We start from the raw sequence: 20849 nt of genomic DNA, 5'->3' as shown, positions 1-20849 counted from the left end.
TTTACCTTGAAAGCAACTTGAGCTTCTGTGTGTTTTGGTTCGCCCTTTGGAAAGTCCGCATTCCCTCAAAAGTACACAGTCTCTCAACTGTGGATGTTTAAATAGTACATGAATGAAACCCATACATCAGAAATTTTACAGGTTTTTTTTTTAACTCTATCCATTTGATTTTGGTTTCAGCAATATTAATTGATTCTCATTTAAATTAGTTATGCTTCATTAATATTCTATGGAATTTTTGAATTAATAGAGAATTAATTTGGGTCTGTTCACTGTTTTATAATTGATCCATTGGCCTGTATCTTACACAGTCATTGAAAAATGTAAGGAATTAACATAGAAAGAGTAGTAAACCACACTTTATTTTACACTAGGATTTTATAAGAAATTACAAGAATTACAAAGCCAAACTTCAACATCATCACCTTTAACCTAGTATGAAGATTTAAGCTATTTAACTCTTCTTCAGTTAGTACATGGAGATTTCAGTCTTAGGTACAAATATATGTGTTACTGCTTCTTCTGTTTTTGAAGATTATTAATTGTAGTATTAGTGCAAGCTGCAAAGTCATTATGCATGTCATTAACAGTACTGAAAAAAGTGCAAAGAATCTTACCTACGCTATCTAGATTTCCCGTCATATTCTGTAGCTATTAGGCTCTCTTTTTCAGCAGTAATTTTTTTTTCTGCAAGTTGGCTGTTTAAAACAGGGCTAAGATTCTCTGTGCACAGAGCTGTGCCATCTTTAAATGAGCGTTTAAATCTTCATTTTCTTATTAAACGTGTTCTTTTAAGTGGATGGAAAGGTATTTTCCTCAGTGCCCAGGTCATGGTCTCTCTCTTTCTTTTTTTTTTTTTTTTTTTTTTAGTTTTGTATTTTTCTAGAACACATTTTGAAATTTTTCATATTTGTCATCGTTTTTTGTGAAGACTGATTTACTTCAAATAGATGAGATACAGCAGTGGGTTAGGCAACACATTCCTTTTCAGCCTGGTCTTTTATACTGCTTTTTATACTGACAAGTATCTTTTGATCATAGCCACTTTCAGCAGGTGGAATGTTTCAGATAGAAAATAGTGGGTCTGCAGGGCTTAGTTAGAGTCTCTTACGGAATGAGGATGTAATTTCATTTAATTGCCTCCTTAACTATAGAAACACTAGTTCTCTTTTGAATTGCAACTTCAAGAAAAATCACATTAATTCTTGTTTTTCAGATCACAGTCTCTCTCTCCTTACACATCTTGGCTTTCTAAGATCTCGGACGCCGATGCCCTGTTGGCACCGCTGGGCAAAGTGGGTTTGGTTACGGTGGACATGGGAGGCGGTGTGAGGCTCTGGGAGACCGGGCTGGACAGCCTCCAGCGGTCACTGCAGGACTGGAGGAACATGATCGGCCAAGAAGACGGTCGTCCGGTGCAGGTAGGGCTTCACAAAGCTGAAGAGAAAAGTGTTTAACAAAATGAGCTGCAAAGGAGTTTTCAGCTGGGAGTGGGGTCGAGGGAAAAACCCCTGTGAAGTCGAAATAAGCCTGCGAGAAAAACTGAATAGACATCTTCACTAAAAAAAAAGATAAAATAGATTAATTAAAAAGCTTATTTGTGACCTTTATAATTATGGTTATTGACAGACTCTTTGTCTTGCAGTGTTTGTATTTTTGCCAAATTCCAGTAAATTTAAATGCAAATCAATTCTTTATCTCCTACTGATTTTTAACTTCAACTTTCAAAATGTGGAATAATGAAATTAATTTTTTAAGGAGAGCGTATGCTTTTCCAGAGTTCAAATACTTGGAAGAAAATACTGTGTTTATACTTTAGAAAAGAAACATGAAACCTAGGTGGAAGATACCTGGAGTTCTCAGTAGTGGCTTTGACTAATTTTGGAAATTCTCCCAGCTGAGCAGAGTTACCTGCATCTCCATACAGTCACGTTCTCGTGTGGAATGTTTCGGTAAATGTTGAAAATATGCAGCATATACATGTATGCTCTGTGTGTGTGTATGTACGTATACACGTCTTAATGTATGGGCTAATATGTATCATCCCCATTGTGACACAGCGGGAGAATTCAGGACTGTTCAACTGCATCTTTAATTTCTGTTAGTGAGGGAGAAGGTATCACTTTACTTGGAAGCACTAGTGTGTTTTAGGACTTCCTTACTTTTGACTGGGAAGATCCTGTCTCTGTCTGCCATTCCAATTATGTTTTGTGTATTTCTGTAACCATTTTCACAGTGCATTAGAATGGGAAAACAGGATGAGTCTTTTGTATTCAGATCGCTATATTTTTGTTCACAAGGTGTCCAAGTATCTCAAGTGTGAATAAGGTTTATTAGGCCAAAAGCATAGCTCTTCTTTCACTTTCTTTTCCCACTCTGAGCTCCCTTTCTACAAGATGTTCTGCAATTACAGAAACTTGTGCAAGAACTGATGTGTTCTTCTTACTGGACCTCAGCAAATGCCTTTCATGAAAGTCATGAGAAAAGGAAAAGTGTTACCCGGCGGCACGTTTGTGTGGATGCCTGTTGCTTTGCTAGTGCCATTTTTATTACCAATGCAGCAGCACTAGCACCATCTTATGGTCAGATACAGTTGGTTTAGACCAGCCCAATTTAATATACTGATCAAGTTGAGTAGTAGAAACAAAAGGAGGCAGGAGGAACAGTTAAGAGTTTTACTTGCTTTAATAGTTGTTTTTCCTTTTTTTTTTTTTTTTTTTTTGGTTAACTTGTGATTTTACTCAACAGTATTAGCCAACTAAATATTAGAGAACAGTGGCTTGGAAAGTACACATCATCAGAAAATTTTAAGTCTTTTAACTAGTAATGTCAAATAACCATTTTTTTAAAGGCTAAGAAGTTTTCCTACAGTCGGAAAGCAGTTTTCGAGATGTGTTGTAGAATTCCTCTCTCCTGACAGCCTCTCTAATTAGTAGACGCATTCCAAGGTAAAGTCTTTGTAGTGTCTTTCTTTCCTCTGTGAACGTGGGGTATAGAGCTCAAGCCAGTGGTTTGTCAGAACTCAAAAATGGAATACTGTTTGATTTGAGCTGAAGGACTGAAACTAAGCCTCCTGCGGGATCTTCAGACTTGTGTGATTGTCACTAACTTCTGTTTCTCTATTTTACACACTTTAGATGGAAAGATAATGGTACCTAAGAAACTTTGTTTACAAAGGCATTACAGAACAGTAAGCAGTGAATTAAATATTTTCTTTTATGTACATCTCCAGTAAGATAATAGATATGTAGTTCCTGTGTAAACTCTATTCTTTGCTATTTGGAGACTAAGGCCTTCACCTTTCATACTTAACTTTTCAATGGACTAGATATAAAAGCAGTATTTATTAAGCCATTCATTTCTGGAAATGAAAAGTTAGTTTGAAGACATACTCATGTAGATTCCCCATGTAAGGTAAGCATAGCAAGAACTCCAGTGTTTCCTGTTCTAGAGACAATTACGAAGAAAGTTGCAGTTAGATATTTCCTGATACCTGTTTTTATAGAATTTGAGGTACTTTGGAGCCACGCATTGATCTCTTCATTCAAGTGTATGAAAATCAGTTTATTTCGTGTGATGTTTCATGCCCATGCCTGTGTTAAGGATCTTGTAGTCTAATGAGGCATCTCTAGTTCCTTGACTCTACCCATCATTGCCAATCATCCTGTAGCAGAAGCTCACTTAAGAAAATCATCAGTGTTCTGCATATCACTGGAATTCATTCCAGACCCACCCCTAGTTTCCCTAAAAAAATTTCCCTAAAAGCTGCCACTGATGCATCCTGCAAAGCTTCTTAGCCCTTCATGGTGATGTGCATAGACCAACATGAGACCTGTCCAGGTGGTTGGGAACCACTGTTCTGCAAAAACACACAGAATCTCTCTCAAGCTTCCTGACTTTTGAGAGAGAAAAAGAATTAGAGGGCTTTCAATATAAATATAGATTCAAAGAAGTGGAAACAAACCTCCAGCCAGGCTTCAGCTGGAACTTGTGGAACTGTCTTCTAGGGGCTACATTTTTGCTTTCACAAACACATTAGATCTCAGAAACAGGTTGGATGTAGATAAGCAATGAAACAGACGAAAACAAACACCTGTTCCACTTATGATCAGATTCCCTTGGTATAATGTCATGGCAATCTTCAAAATAGTCAACATTTGTTTGCTATTGTTGATACACTCAGCAGAGTTCAAACTGCTCAAGTACTGATGCTACAAAAATAGTTTTCTCGAAATATGGTTTATGTTTTTATAAGTTTGCATTTATATAGGCAAGTCAGAAATTTTCATCCTGTATTGAACTTTAAAACTGAAAATATGAGTACAGTGTTCTAAAATTATTAAATTGGAGTGCCTACAATGTAATATTTAAACAAAAAATGTATTTTCTAAAGTCATGAACACTACCTGAAATCCAAAAATTATTGAACTTTTTCACTGGTGTTTCTAGGAACAAGGTCACTTCATTGTGAAATATCTCAAAATATTTTGTAAGGCAATTTATTTTTCAAATCTTGCCTTGAAAGTTTCGTGACAATAGGCAGACATTGATAGGTTTGTGTTACTTTTTGCATCAAAGGCTTATGATATAAATTAAATAGAAAAAAACACCAATTACATTCTGATATAGTTGGGCTGTTGGTTTTCAGTAAGCATGGTTTACTATTATGTCTTACTTAGGAAGACTAAAATGCTTACATAAAAATAATTAAAAGGTGCATCATTTAAATAGTAAAGCATCATGCCCTGTAGGCACCTGAAATCTCTGCAGCAAACTTGCCATGCAAAATGACATCCCAGTGCCTAGGATAGTCTAGCACCAAGATTTTCCAAAGAAGTGGTCTGATTGATCAAAAAAAAAAAAACAAACCACAAACATTGTTGTAATCTGAGATTTCTTCGGGGTTTATTTTGGTGTGGTTTTTTTTTTTTTATCTGTGTTGTTTGATGCATGTGTGAAACCTGCAGTAGATGCATCATTTCATGTGCATGAGATGAGTTGCTGAAATCACAGTAACATGTGTTTGTAGCTATATATAAAGGCCTAAGGAGTTAAGTAGTTGCAACTCTTTTGACTTCCTATGGGCTCTTCTCTCTCATTTTCAGTATAGCAAGCCTTCCTCATAAACATTAAGGTGCTTAGTTGGAAATGAAATCCTACTTTCATCTAAATGAATAGTTAACAAGCAAAAAAAAAAAAAAAAAAAGGCTTCTTTCCATTTTCCCATCTTTCTGATGTAATCCTAAAACAGGGTCACACTCTCCTGGTAGATCACAGATCTTAAAGCTCAAGGCCTGCCTGTTCTACAGGACACTGCTTCTTCAAGGGTGGTTATTGCTTACATCTCTTTGGCCTACGACAGACACCCACTCTACGTAGGAGTTCTGTATAGTGTGTCTTTTCCTCAGAAACTTAAAAATCTGAAATCTGTAGCTCAGTTTGTATCTGCTACAAGAGCTCAGATGGGTTTCTTAAATGACCCAGATTCAGCCAACATAATGTCAAGATCACATACTGTAAGACTGAACAGAGAAGAGATACAGCAAATGTGAATTGAGTGGGCACCAGCCTTGCTAATTCCAACTGTTTAAAACTAAATTATTTGGCATTGATAGCTCAGCTATCGTAAGTTTCTTCTGCTTCAGGTAGGAAAATCACACCTATGCTCACCCATGAGCAAGAACATGCCCTGTGTAGAACCTGAATAATAAAATGCCTCCATCATCCCAGCATTCTAATCTCAAGAATGATGGACAACACTGAGCTTAAAAAATCATGTACTTGTTTGTATGTGGGTCAGTCCAAAGGAGTGTGTAAGACAGACATGGACACCTGCTCCTGGCAAGTTTCTACTCACTGGATCAACAGCTCAAAACATTTGGGCAGCCCATGTCACTGAAGACCATTCACATAGTGTCTGTTAGTAATAGTCCACCTGTTGGGGGCAGACCTTTATTTGGACAATTCCATAATATGAAACCAGGCCCTTCCAGAGACAAGAAGCAGCCTGGAGATATTCTCTCCCTTCTTTTTTAACCCCAGTTTGCTTTTGTGACTTGACCCGATCTGTCTATTCTCTAGCAAAAAGCCAACTGAACAGTTAAGTCACGTTAGAGTTCACAATCTCACAAAACTGAGAGGGTGGAATGAATCTAGAACAACACTTGAATGAGAAAAAAAAAAATCTTTGTTCGCCTCTCACCAGTGGTGTGAACAACAAATGCACTGGGGACGGTTCTGCAGCAGTGTGTAGAAATTCATGCAGTACTGGCCCAGGTTCATTCTGTTAGAAGATGTCCTAGAGGTGGACAATTCAGCATGACTTGTATTTATTTTGGGTATGTTTTGGGCCTTGGCACTCACAGGAGACATCAATTAAATGTATGTAAGAACAGAAAAGGCTTTCGATTAAGGTTTTGGGATCTTCTGCTCTGGTGAGCTGACTGAGATAATAGTTTTCTGTCAAAAATGAATGCTTTTATCCTAAATTGTGAATCCTTTGCCTAGTAGTGCTAGAGGCATATTCTTTTGGTTTCTGCTGTGACTAGTTAACATTTCACTGATCTAGTGTTTCCACAAAGCATGAATCATTGTAACTAAATGGAGAAGTGGAAAAAAATTACTTCATCCATCCATAACTGTTTCCCTTTAGACAACCCTAAACATTTAAATATGTGATTATTGCAACATGTGGAGCCAGTTTGCGTTATCGTTGTTTTCCAGAGGAGGGAACTGAGACATCAGGAAGGCAGGTCACTTGTTCAAGTGCATGCTGGGTGTCTACACCGCAGTGTCAGAGGTGGGATAAATGCACTACATACCCATAAGGATATGTAAGCATACTTTGTACCTGTGCTGCCAAGCTGAGTATCCTCATTGTCCTTGAATCCTGCAATCAGTGCGAACACACCTTAAATTGGGCAAAAAGTTGCATATAAAAGCAGTGCAGACACCTAAGAAAACAACTGTCAGCTCTATAGCTCGAGGTTGAAACACGCTTAACTGAGATGAGTAGAGACATATTCAGCAAAGCTCAAGAAATGCAATAAACAGATACGTTTTTAGATGTAAATGGCTGTCTTCACGGTCTTACAGCAGCACTCAAAAATGATAACAGAACACATAAGTTATTCTGTGTCCTGTGAACAGCTAGAAGACATGGACATATGGTTCATGTCAGTAACATAAAAGAGCAATGTATATGTGTTCATCACCAATAGCTAAAAAAATTAAGAGTGGGTTTTTTTGTGTGTCTTATCTGCTCAGATCATCCATGATGCAAGGGCTCTTGGCTAAAAACAGCGTTTTCATGAGTTCAGCAAAACTCAGGAGTAGTTTCCAGCATTCATATTTTCTTCTGCAATCCATCAGTTAACCTTAGGATCTGATGAGGACGAAAGGAAATGCTAAGTAGCTATTATGGTATGCCAGGTCCATCCTTAGAAATATATTTAAAATCTGTTCCTATCCTACCTAGACTTCAGGTAAAGCCTGTGTTGAACTCGTCTCAAAGTTGAGTACATTTTTAAAGTAATCATTATGCAAAAAATGTCAATTTAATTGTTGAAATTAGAAGAAATGGAATCATGTTAAATTAGGTGATGTACATATGTAGTTGTGTGCATGTATATATTCACATACTTATGTATTTGCGTATGTGCACACATGTAGACACATGTTGATACACACACGTGCACACAGAAGTTAACGTTTTTTCCCAGATTGACTTTCTTGAGTTAGAATTACCTCAGATGGCCATAACTTTGCAGGTACCCAGTCCCTCAGGGACTGAAGAATTTGAAGTGGATTTAGAGGAAGAGATTTTAGAGCAATTTAAGCAAAAGATCTCGGGATCCCTGTGTTACACATATTCTTGGCCATGAGGAATGAACCAGTCCTTCTCCCTCCTATTGCCAGGTCCTTGTCTGCCGTTGGCTGTTTAACAGACCTGTTGGCACAAGTCCTGCCTCTTGTCTGGCTTTTGTACCTGAGCAGTTATCTTAGCTGGTGTATGCCTGATGACACACAGTGAGAATATAGCTGAGGCACCTACCCAGACTCAGGAAATAAGTTTTCTGTGGATGCATTTACAGCTTCCTTTCCCCAGACATGTTTTCATCTCCTAGAATGGAGGGGAGTGGACATCATTGGACTGGCCTCTGACGGCAACGGCAAGAGGTTCATAGCAATCATCATGAAATACATGGAGATCATCAGGAATGCAGGATGATGCAGTGTACCAAATATTGTCTAGTAAAATAGTAGCTACAGAGGAATTTTTAAAAATTGGAAGAAAAAAAATAGTATCATGGTTATTTACAATATCTTTGCAATTTGACTTCTCCATTGTTTGGCCAGAACAAGGGCAAGAGGAAGGTGCCTGATAATGTGGCGGTGCTTTTTAGTCCTGCATTAATTATAGCTGATGTTTTTGGAAGAGCTTTTAGATTTGTTTCTTTCATTCCCTCATAGGGCTATTACAGAACAAAAGAAATGTTGTGTAGCTGCCTTTGAGTTTTCATGATATGATGTAGGTGCTTTTCTTAGAGGTTTGGGGAATTGTCTGTAGAGTTATTGTGGAAATAAAACATGAATAACAAAAAGATCGCTCTCATTTATATGGAATGAATGTCTATGTTTTACTTTCCAGCAGTTATGCCTTGGTTTATTAATGGCTAAAGCCTTTGAAAACATGCTTCAAGTTCAACTAACTCATGGGAGTTTGCTGATCCAACTCTCTTTTAAAAATCTCAGCTTGTTTACACAGGGTCTCCTCTTCCTTAAAATGTTTTACCTAAACCTGTGCTCACTAAGCACCGCACAGCCTTCCATGAGCCTTGGTGGAGTATCAGGAGTTAAACATTTACCTCCCAGAGAAGGTCATGGTCAACTACACCCTTTATCCTGCCTTTTTTTGAGACTGTGTTAGACAAAAAAAAAAAAAAAAATAGGCAGGAGGTATATTATACGTAATAAATAACGCTTAGTTTTTATAGGCAAAAGCAGTTCCGTTTCATTGCTTTAAACATTTGCATGTACCTGCACACAAGCAGCTTGGGCACGTTGCTGCAGCTGTGCTTGGAAATATTGAAGAGCAACAACAAGGAGAAGGAGCAGAGTCCAGCTGCAGCCCCGCGGGCATTTCAGTGTTGCTGCTGAGCTGAGTGTGGGAGCTCCCATTGTAACCAGGAGAGCCTGAAGAGCTCACCTGGCAGAAGACGCTGGTGTTTGTCCTGCCGTGTGTGGCTCTGCAGACACCACTGCCCGCAGCGGCTCCGCACCCCGAACCTCGTCAGCAGTGCGCAAGGTGTTATTTACGGATTTAAGGATATGTATTCTTACAAATGGATGGGGTTTCCACCATGCCTCTTCTGTTATTTGGGCTGAGACCAAATCTGTAGTTTTTTGATTCTCTGCCATCTTTGGGTGATGATCATCTTATTCTCATCCTTCTCATTTATTCTGTTTGTGTTCCTCTCAACTAATCATGCAGAACTCTGCATGAATTATTCACCCTTAAAGTGAATGACCATTTTTGTTTTTATTGAATGTACTCTTCTTTTCTTTTTATTTTTCTGAAGTTCCAGTTTGCACTTGAAAGTTTAGGGTAATGCAAGTTAATCTGATGAAATTTATTTTCTACATTGGATGTCTGTCTAGAGAATAATTGATTCATGAGTTTCAGTGATCCCAACTTGTTTGTATTTACTGCTCAGGATCTACTTTAACCTATACCAATGATTTTATTTTTCTTTTTTAAAAGTGAAGTTTACTTTATAACATTTTAACAAAAATCCAGCCTTTCCCTGATATTAAGACCGAACTGGGCAAAGCTGCACTTCTTGATTCACGATAAAAGCAAGAATGGCCAGTCCTTCCCACCACCCCGGTTCTGCCTTTTCTGTTTCAGACCAAGTAGCTTTTTGACCACATGAGGGCACCGGTGAGCTAATAACAGTGATTTTGCTCATTCCTTAAATATTGGCGGTGCAAACCCTGTAAATTATGAAAGTATATGCAGTGGAGAGTTGTTGTAAGTTTGGAATATTGTTATCATGGCATTCTGCAGTCCTGCACGGGATCCTGAAAAATCTGCAATACTGCAGATTACAGAGTTATCTGGTCCGTAGATGGATTACAAGGTATAGTTTGATAGTGTTTGCAGTTCTGAGACCCCCAAATACACAGTTTAGGTCTGTGAACTTTTCGTGGACTGCGTGATTCATTTTAGCCAAGCAAGGAGTACCAGACATGTATGTCCCCTTGAAACAAAGCATCTCTCCAAGTATGGGGGAGCCTAAAACTAGAAAGCCATGAACCCGCAGAGCTTGGTAAGTTCACATCTCTGAAAGTCACTGCTGGGTAAAGCAACTCAGATAAAGATCATCGGTTCTCTGTCAAATACCTTTTCTCATATTAATGTCCTCAGCTGAAATGAGGCCCTTGTTGGAAACACTATACTAACACATCTAAATTACCTTTCCTAAAGGTCTCCCAGTCTAATTAGAACAGACAGACAAAGGGCAGGAGTGGAAATAAACTTAACTTTCTGTTAGGGGGGGCTGATCCAGCACAAAGTTCCTCTTTCTTCCTCTGACCTTCCTGTGAAAGCCCACGATTCACACACCGTCTTTCGGATCTCAAGAAGTCTGCAGCAATGCACACAGGTGACGTAAAGACTGGAGCTCCTGGCACCGGTGAGATCCTGCTGTCCCAGCAAGATAAATGCATGCTAATAATTCTGCCCTTATGAAATGAAAGTTGATCCCTGATTAGTGAAAGGGCAAATGTAGTGGAAATTTAAATCATCCAATCTGTTACAGTAGTGCTAAATGTAGGAATCTTTCCTTCAGAAAACAGAACAACATAGTTGATCTTTAATAACTTCCATCTCTGCTTTTTAACAACTGATTTGGCAAGGTCCTGCGTCTATAGAAAATAAGGCTTTTCTGCTTCCACGTGTAATGTTTTTTCAACTTTCTTTTGACCATGCGATGTCCCTGTGGTTTTCTGTCCAGACTATTGCAAATCGTCATAATGTGTTGACTTATCCCATCTTTCTAGCTGTTGATTATTCAGGGCACTCCAGAAGAAACCAAATTCAGTGTTTTCTGAGTTAATTGATATTAGAAGATGTGAAGTAGTTGTGACTAATAACCAAGCTAGACATGGTCTGTCTGTCTGTCTGTAGTAGATTAGCAAACTAAAAAGGTGATGACCTCACATCTTTCAGGTGAAAAGAATTGACTAGGCAATTTTTAATAATGACAGAGGAAAACAGAATGTACACAGGTGTTACCATAGCAGAGGACCTGATAGATGGAAACAAATGTGTGATATTCCCTCATTACTTCATTTAGTTTATCCAGCTTTTAAGCCACAGAGTGCATATTCGTGGACAAAAGGCTCTAATGCATCTACTACTTCAGAGTTTGAGAGTCGGTTCTTTGAGTAACAGCACTTAGTTCAAAGCAAGACCCACAGCAGCAATGACTGCATTTAACATAGTGGGGCTTTAGCTGGTGTATAAAAACTTCATTTGCGAGCCAGATACCTATTTTTATGTGTTTCTCTCCAAATCTCCACCTCTCTCCGCACTCAAATTCACTTTTCTAAAATCCTGTTAAAGCTGTGATGCTTTGATTAGTTTTGTTATTTGAGACAGAAGTTTAATGCCTGTATGAATTTGAAAAGCTAGTTTCAGAGGGAAATGTTCGCAGGAGTCAGATAATACATGAAGCTTCATTAGTTCATTTCCAATTCTTGCAAACTTTCACAGCCAAGATAGAAAATCAAAATGAAGCCAAATGAATGAAGAAAACCTATCAAATGTTTTATACTGCAGTGCGACTAATGTTTTTTCATTTCAAGATACGATAGAAGAAACAAGAATTTCATACATTATTATTGTCTTACCTGATACTGAATATTCCTTTCTGTGGAAAAAATGAGTTGTGGGCTCAATTTGGTGCTGTCGATGTGGTTAGAAATTGTGCTATTAATTTTTAGTACGTAGAAAACTGTACATAATACAGTACAAGTAAAACTAAAAAAAAAAAATAGATTTTTTTTTTTTTTTCCTATTTTTTCCTTTTACTAGTTTGTGTAAATAGATTGTAAAATGTTTTCTTTCTGTCTTTGGTAGAATCAGGTTTATAACAGAATGTAAAACCACCATGGAACAGGCAAATTAGCCTTTCATTTGCCTGATGTGGAATTTTTATATACTCTTTGAGAAAATAACGTGTATACTCATGCTGCTGATAAAGGATGTGTTGGAGGAAAGGATGTGTTAGTATTTGTGACCTGTTAAATGCAGCCTGAGGTAATACTGAGGTTTTAAGGTTGGGGTAGTGGGCAAGAGGATGGGGATAAGAGAAAACAAAGATTTTGTTTCAGGGAAAAATCAGTCTCTTGCACATTGCTCAGATGCATTCAATGGAATATATTTCTTAATCCTTTGTGCCACTGTGAGATGGATCATTTGATACCTCTTTCAGCTGGAGAATAGTCATGTTTTGTTACAGCCAAAGTCAGTCTTACTATGTAACAGAGCATGGTTGTGATAAAAGATTTTTCACTGATTTTGATGAAGAAATTGACATCTCCCAAATCACCTGTAGGACAAAAGTCTAAGATGTTTTCACTTCTTTTCCTGCAATGATGATCTGATACACACCCAATCTTTGTCCACAGTGCTAATAAAGAAAACATGCTAATTAAGAAAACATAAATATTTTAACTTTATAGTACTTGTAGTGGGTTTATATTAATGTAATTCACATTTTTCAACAATTTTACTGAGGAATGATAAAAGTATCAAAATATGATGTATGCCAATGCCTCCTTACTCTCTAGGGGTTATTTTTATTAAATTAGATTATTTAATGTCAGAATTCAATAGAATTCAATCCTGCAATGACTTAAGTGGCATGAATGTGTTTCTAGATTTCCTTCCAAAAGTGGTTAAGATTTGGTTACTGCACAATTTGATGTTTCCTTACCACAGTTTTCCTGAGCAGCTGAAGTCCAGACAAAACTACCAGCCTTTGACTCATCTTCAGAGTGGCCCCTGTTGATATGCATTTAGTAGCTGTTTGGCATAAATATGACACAGATGTGAAACACCTGGTTTCATTGTGTTGTTGAGTGCACTGAATCGTGTAACTGGCTTCTCTGAGCCTCTTTATCTTCTTTACATTACTGTATGAAATACGATAAGATCATTTAGTTTCCAAACTGCATGTGTTTGTATCGGTTTCCCTTATTCAGTTGGCTCTTAGAATCCCAGTGTTGTCAGAAAAAAAATATATAATTGGAGTAATGTAAAACAGTCTTGATGTCCATTCATATATCTCAGAAGCAACTGCCATAGAGCAAGTTTTTCAGAGACCAGCATCTTTCACTGAATGTAAAATGAGTGTTTAGTTCTGTTCCTGCCTGGCTGCCCTTGCTGTCTGGAGTGAATGGATCTGTTGGGGGCTGAACTAGATGATCTCCAGAGGTGCCTTCCAACCCTAACTGTTCTGGGATTCTATAAGAGGCAAGACCAGAAAATCAAGTCAAAGCATTAACAAGTCTTGGTATTTTCTATTGTTTGTTGGTTTCCTTTTCTCTCAAGCACTTCATTCGTACCATTGCCTCTTCAGACTAACATAGTCCTTTAGCATCTTTCTGACCTGCAGTCTTCATATTCTTCTGGCACAAAATTCTTGTTTGCTTGCTTCGTTGACTTTGGAAGACCTGCAGATCCTCCACCCATTGGTGTAAGTGCCTGAGAACATATAATAATACAGTCAAAGAAAAGAACAGAATGCAAACCGGGGACTAAGATCACTGATGATTACTGTGAATTTGGACTTTATAGAGAATAAAATAAGAATCACATGGATCCCAGCAGAGGATGGCAGATGCGCTTCTTGTGTGGTGAGAACCTTCCCAAACAGGCAGTGGAAAAGGGCTTTTGTGCTCTGATCATGAATCACCAATATGTATAAACAGGTTTACGTAATGCACATCTGACATATGTGTGCCATGAGTGTTTTGGAAATCAAAAGGAAGTCTCAGAAGGAAAATTTCACCATTTTTCTGGCTATTCTACTCTGTCCCATACCTCATAGCTGAAACTCAGGGCTACTAGACTGGATTCATCTGTTGTTTTACAGAGCTGTGACATGCACAACAGGCAGTATGGAATCTTCACAGTAATGCACTAATGAATAGCGCCTTTCAGTGCATGTATAGCTAGAAAGAGCACAGATTTCTCTCAAAAGGAGATGCTTAGTCAAAACTCTTGCTGAAAGAAACAGTTGATACAGGTCCTGATATAGATTCAAGAGGAAAGTATTCAGGAGGGGGCAGATGAACTTTTGAGAAAGCAAATTATTTATATATTTGGAAAACAGCCATCACAATAGTAAGATAAATCTCAATAGGTTTAGAAATTCCAGTCGGACAAACTTGGAAAACTTACTGTGGATTTCTTAGATTTGTTTGAGCTTTTTCTTTACTTTCAGTATTTGTCATTATTGTCTTCCTTCTCACTCCAGATAAACTGGATTTTTTCCACTGACTGTCTTTCAGTTTGCCAGGTTCATAATACATCCAGTTTTGGATCCTCCCCCTTAAATCTACTTTTCAACAGTTTCTAACATCAAGAATTCCTCCAGCCCTCAGAGGGGTGACTTACCTATGGCTCCTCCATCTCTTTGACATATCTGTCATGCTGAAGAAGTATCATTGTCCAAAAGGTTTTCTCTTCCATTTTATTCCTCATCATTCTCCTGATTTCACATCCAGCCTCAGTGATTTACTGTTGACTTCTTCCTAAAATATATCTTCAATTCTGATCTAGATATTTGCTAGTCTAACTTTAACTTTATAGAGGCGCCTGCAGAGCAGAGAGAAGTTGTTAGTTGTAAAATGCCTTGAATGTACATTAGTGACTTAACAGGCTTTTCTCCTCCCCATCCCTGTCTCCATGGAGTCACTAGTGAAATTATCTAAGAGCTCAAAGAAAAACCAGGAAAGTACATCCAGGGCTCTACAGTGTGCTAATTTAACACAGTTTCTAGCCTGTGGTAGATTTAAAAAGCAATTACACCAGCAAACCAGTGCTAATAAAAATGGGTTGTTAAAGTATTCAGATGTAGAAAAATTTTACTACCTTCTGTGTGCATAAATGTCACCTAAGAAACAAGTAAATGAATGAAACCATTGCATTTTCTGGCCTGACATTTACACATCTGCTGGTGGTGTTCCATTCTAGTATCCGTAAATTAACAATTATTTTACCCAGTTACTTATTAACTATATGTAAAAAATAGTAAGGAGGTCACATTTTTAAGCTACAGTAGATTGTACCATTTGTCTCTTTTTTTTTCTCCCATGCAATTTTTTTTCAAAGTTGTGATAGAAAGCAGATGTTGGATGTGCTGCTGTCCTTTTAAGAACAAAAAGTCACGAATCTTTATATTAGTAACATAAAAGATTTTCTGTTAACCATGTGGTGTTCCTAAGTTACGAATACCTGCTTTAATCAGATCACCAGTATTGTAAAATAGTTGTATATTAGAAACTTGTCTAGTGCATAGGTACTAGAAATATTCATAGAATCATAGAATACCAGGTTGGAAGGGACCTCAAGGATCATCTGGTCCAGGCTTTGTTGGCAAAAGCATGGTCTAGAGAAGATAGCCATGTCCACCTGAATCTTAAAAGTGTCCAGCATTGGGAAATCCACCACTTCCCTGGGGAGATTATTGCAATGGCTGGTTGTTATCATTGTGAAAAATTTGTCTCTTGCATCCAATCAGAATCTCCCCAGGAGTAACTTGTACCCATTACCCCTTGTCTTTTCCATGTGTCTCCTTGTAAAAAGGGAGTCTCCGTCTTTGTAGCCACCCTTTATATACTGGAACATGGTGATGAGGTCTCCCCTAAGCCTGCTTTTCTCAAGGCTGAATAAGTCCAGTTTTCTCAGCCTTTCCTCATACAGCAGCTTCCCAGTCCTTTGATTATCTTTGTCACTCTTATCTGGATTCTCTCTAGCCTGTCCACATCTCTTTGGTACAGTGGAGATCAAAACTGAACACAGTATTCCAGATGCGGCCTGACAAGCGTTGAGCAGAGCAGGATAATGACTTCTTTATATCTTCTGGTGATGCCCTTGCTGACGCAGCCCAGCATCCCATTGGCTTTCTTTGCCACAGCAGCACACTGTTCACTCAGATTGAGCTGGTTGTCCACCAGGACCCCCAGGTCCCTTTCCACAGACCTGCTCCACAGATGGGTGGATCCCAGCCTGTGCTGCACTCCTGGACTGTGTTTTTCCATGTGCAAGACCTCACACTTGTTCTTGTTGAACTTCATGAGGTTCTCGTTAGCCCACTCTTCCAGCCTGTGCAGGTCATCCTGCAAGGAGGCTCTCTGTTCCAAAGTGTCCACTTCCCCACTCAGTTTAGTGTCACCAGCAAACTTCATCAGGGTACACTTGATCCCATTATCCAGATCACTTATGAAGATGTTAAACAGCCTTGGGCCCAACATCAGTCCCTGGGGGACCCCACTTGTGACAAGTTGCCTGTTTGAAAAGGAGCGACTGGCCACCACCCTCTGGATGCGGCCTGTCAGCCACTTCCCCGCCCACCGCCATAACATGACAGGTTCCCTAGGAGGAGGCCTACATAAAATAAGTTGCAGACAACTTATTATGTGTGAGAAATACATGTGAGCAACAAAGCTCTTTTGTCTACAGTACTTTTCACTCAAAATCGAAACAATAGTTGTATTTCAAAATATTTAGTGAATTTTTTGAATGGAAAAACTCAACAAAAATAGAACATGGTATTTGAGTCACTGATTATGGTTTTGTTTGCCTCCTAGAGCTTCCTTTTGCAGAATTTTGGGTATTTTTCTATTAAGAACTCAGAAGGATGAACAAGTGAAAAATTTTCTTTCTTTTTATTGTTTCTCTTTACAGAATAATATTTTGTTTTGATTCATGAGGCTGACACTACTGTTTTGGTTTTATGGTTTTATTTTAAACTAAACTCAGCAATTTTTGTTGACCTGTGATTCCGATAGTTTTGAAATCTACCAGTTATGCAAAAAATAACTGTTTATTTTGGCGGAAATCTCTTACACCAAAAAAAGTATATAAACCTAAGCGTAACATGCTGTTGTGGTTAAGTCTCTTCCTTCCTATACAAATGTTTAATTAATGTAATTTATCAGATTAGATCTTGATTTTACACTAATGACATGGTTCACAGAGGATGTTTTGTACCTTTTTGAATTAATATAAATTCCATAAAGAGAAAGCAAATGATTTTTTGAATAGCTGCCAAGACACTGTAGTTAGAGCACATGTTTTCAGTTCAAAAGCACGTATGGAATTCATGTCAGCATGGAGTTAAGTCTACAGGACAGTTAATTCAAGGATTAAACTGCTCTACAGTCTCAGTGAAAACCCTGATAATTTCAGTGAACTTCTGAGAAGGCAATAAATTGTAGTTATTGGGGCACATAAATTCATCAGAGAATTAAATGTATTATGTTAGATTAGAAAGAAGTAAATTTGTAGAGGTTAAAACATCAATTTTACTTCTCTGTCATTAAGATTCATTTAAGAAAAAAAAGTGGCATTAAATTATAGAAAATTAGTAGCTGAAGGACAGTTTACACGTGAATCACTGATTCGCTATATGACTCAGAGTTCGTAACGGGAAGGAGTATTTTTACCTTCAGTCACTCGCTTAAATCCAGCCCCAGCCTCAAGTGACTCAGCCCTGACCATCTGACAGCTGTTGGGTGAATTGATGGGGAAAGTGCCGTCAGCGCGGGGGTGTAGAAAACTCACCCTGTAGACTTCTGCGGTCACGGCAGGAAAGTTATGGATTACGTGAGCGTGTGTTTTAAGGTAGCCATTTACTGATTATGTTACTGACAACAGGATGACCATGGGCCCTTGTGGCCAGGAAGGCCAATGGCATCCTGGGGTGTATTAGAAGGGGGGTGGTTAGTAGGCCCAGAGAGGTTCTCCTTCCCCTCTACTCTGCCCTGGTGAGACCACACCTGGAATATTGTGTCCAGTTCTGGGCCCCTCAGTTCCAGAAGGACAGGGAACTGCTAGAGAGAGTCCAGCGCAGGGCAACGAAGATGATCAAGGGAGTGGAGCATCTCCCTTATGAGGAAAGGCTGAGGGAGCTGGGGCTCTTTAGCTTGGAGAAGAGGAGACTGAGGGGTGACCTCATTAATGTTTATAAATATATAAAGGGTGAGTGTCAGGAGGATGGAGCCAGGCTCTTCTCGGTGACAACCAATGATAGGACAAAGGGTAATGGGTTCAAATTGAAACACAAGAGGTTCCACTTAAATTTGAGAAGAAACGTCTTCTCATTAAGGGTAGCAGAACACTGGAACAGGCTGCCCAGGGAGGTTGTGGAGTCTCCTTCTCTGCAGACATTCAAAACCCACCTGGACACATTCCTGTGTAACCTCATCTAAGTGTTCCTGCTCCAGCAGGGGGATTGGACTGGATGTTCTTTTGAGGTCCCTTCCAGTTCCTGACATTCTGTGATTCTGTGTGATTTTGTGATGAGTCTCAGGGAAGAGCATGTTGTTTCTTTAGTTCATGCTCATGAAAGGAAGATTGATCTGCCCATCAATAACAAATATGGAACTGAAGTTGGGTATGCGTGAAGTTTGTAAGTTGATATACAGCCAATAATACAAGAAGCATTCAAACTGCAGATGATCCTGTCTACAGGGGGATTTTGAGTTAAATTGGTGATTATCAGTAAGCAACTTTCCGGTGTGGATAAGGTCTGAATCACAGAAATCACAGAATGGTTGGGGTTGGAAGGAACCTCTGTAGATCATCGAGTCCAACCCACCTGCCAAAGCAGGTTCACCAGAGCAGTGAGTGGTTCAGATGGGACAGTAGTCTTAGGTCTGGCCTGGGTTTAACGTACCACTTAGGAGCCCTGTTTTACTCTGCTTTGTCCTGTTGTCTTCATCAGGTGAGATTTTGCATTTATTGAATTAATGCTAGTCCTACTGCTCTTCATCAGACCTGTATGTTATTATTAAGTTGTTGGAGCAGTTTTCCTTGGTATGGGAGAGATTTACAGCTCTATATTTTACAGATAACCATTCAGAGGGACAGTGGTTTGGATGTCAGTTCCCCCAAACATGGAAAAGTGGATCCAGACAACATGCCACATGTTGGTGGAAATACTTGGGCTGGTGGAACAGGTCTGTCTTCTTTTTTTTTTATTTAATGCATTATAGAATGATGTGTAAGGGAAACACTGTGCCACTCAAAGAAGGATTTATACAAGGCCACCCGCTGCTTAGAGTTGTTTTACTTAATATAGGGTCGCTTTATTGCCAGTGAGAATAAGTATATGCATTGTTTAATTTAAACTGAAATACAATTTGTTTCTTTTCATTGATCATGTAGAGATCCAGAAGACTGCAGCCAGAGAAACTAGGCTGAGTCATTTGCCATTCTCTTAGATGCCTCTGTAGCTGCAGAAATTTGATAGTGTAGGCAAGAGGCACACCAAATTGTAAAAGGGCATGATAGTGATCACTGGAGAAAGTGGTTTGGGAACAGTGTAAACCAACAAATTCTAGGGAGAAGACAAGAGTCTGAATGAATGGCTTTAAGGACGAGGAGCATTGAGGACATGTACAAGGCTTGTATGATGTATAATGCCCTTTGTACAAGGTGGAAACCATCATGAATCCAGTCTCAAGGGACTACAAACATGAATATTCCATTGGAGTTCTCCTTAACTGTGATAGAAGTTTGGGTTGGAAAATCTTTGGCAATAAATATTTCTACTGGGAGCTGTTGGCAATTTTTTTGGAACATTTGTAGATATCCTGTTTCCCCAAAAATATTATATTAATTTTTTCTCCAAAACTTACTACTTTTTTACATGTATAGCTGCCTGGACACTATTCAAATTTACTTTTTCAATGAACTGTAACTAGGGCTTATTTTTGGATTAGGGCTTACTTTTTCAAGCATCCTCAAAAATCCTGAAAAATCATGCTAGGGCTTATTTTCGGGGTAGGTCTTATTTTTGGGAAAACTGGATATGACAACAGAAGCTTTAAAGAAAATGCATTCTTCTACATTATTGAACGCATATTCTTAATTATGTTTTATATCAATCATGTTAGGTGGGAGAGACACTGCTGGGTTAGGTGGCAAAGGTGGGCCATATCGACTGGATGCTGGCCACAAGGTTTACCAAATATCTCAAGCTGAAAAGGATGCGGTTCCTGAGGAGGTTAAGAGAGCTGCTCGAGAGATGGGTGAAAAGGCCTTTAAACAGAGGTAATGTGAGAGTCTTTATTTTCAATTTCGTTGCCCAGAATAATTCGATCATTTAACAGAGCTTACCAGCATGTGTTTAACTGGTTTTGGGCAAGACATATAGATTGTTCTATTGAATTAAGCCACACTGTTAAAATGACTATGTGATTTGGTGGAGTAAAACAGAACTAGGTGAATAAGGAGAGTGATGTGAATATTTATCTTTTTTAAAAAGGGATCTACCATATGAAAATTTCTTTGAATTATGATGAATCCAGATTGGGAATTAATTGTTGGGAATTAATCACGTAACAAGCATTTTTCAAAATGGGCCATTACTAGCAAATCGCTTTTGTTTGAGAGACCTGTAGTCAAATAGTGAGATGATTTGAACTATTAGAGCTGAGCAGAGACTTCTACATAAACCACAGATCTTCCCAGCATGGTTACTAATCTATTTCCTGGACTGTGTGCAGAGATTCAGATTTCTCTGAAGGAATCTGAAGTCAAACTCTGG

At 38.6% G+C, this 20849-nt stretch overlaps 1 protein-coding gene across 1 annotated transcript in view; it reads left to right on the top strand.

Moving 5' to 3' along the window:
* VWA8 (von Willebrand factor A domain containing 8) overlaps positions 1-20849 on the top strand; it is a 186568-nt gene that overhangs the window by 140206 nt on the left and 25513 nt on the right. The window contains exons 37-39 of the mRNA XM_082050523.1: positions 1217-1421; positions 19149-19257; positions 20197-20353. Coding sequence (XP_081906649.1) covers positions 1217-1421; positions 19149-19257; positions 20197-20353 — 471 coding nt within the window. The remainder of the gene's footprint in view (positions 1-1216; positions 1422-19148; positions 19258-20196; positions 20354-20849) is intronic.

This window comes from Streptopelia decaocto (assembly GCF_964273445.1).
Source record: "Streptopelia decaocto genome assembly, chromosome: 1".
NCBI lineage: Eukaryota > Metazoa > Chordata > Aves > Columbiformes > Columbidae > Streptopelia > Streptopelia decaocto.
Note: the sequence above shows the minus strand (reverse complement) of the source record. Positions and strands in the feature narration are given on the sequence as shown.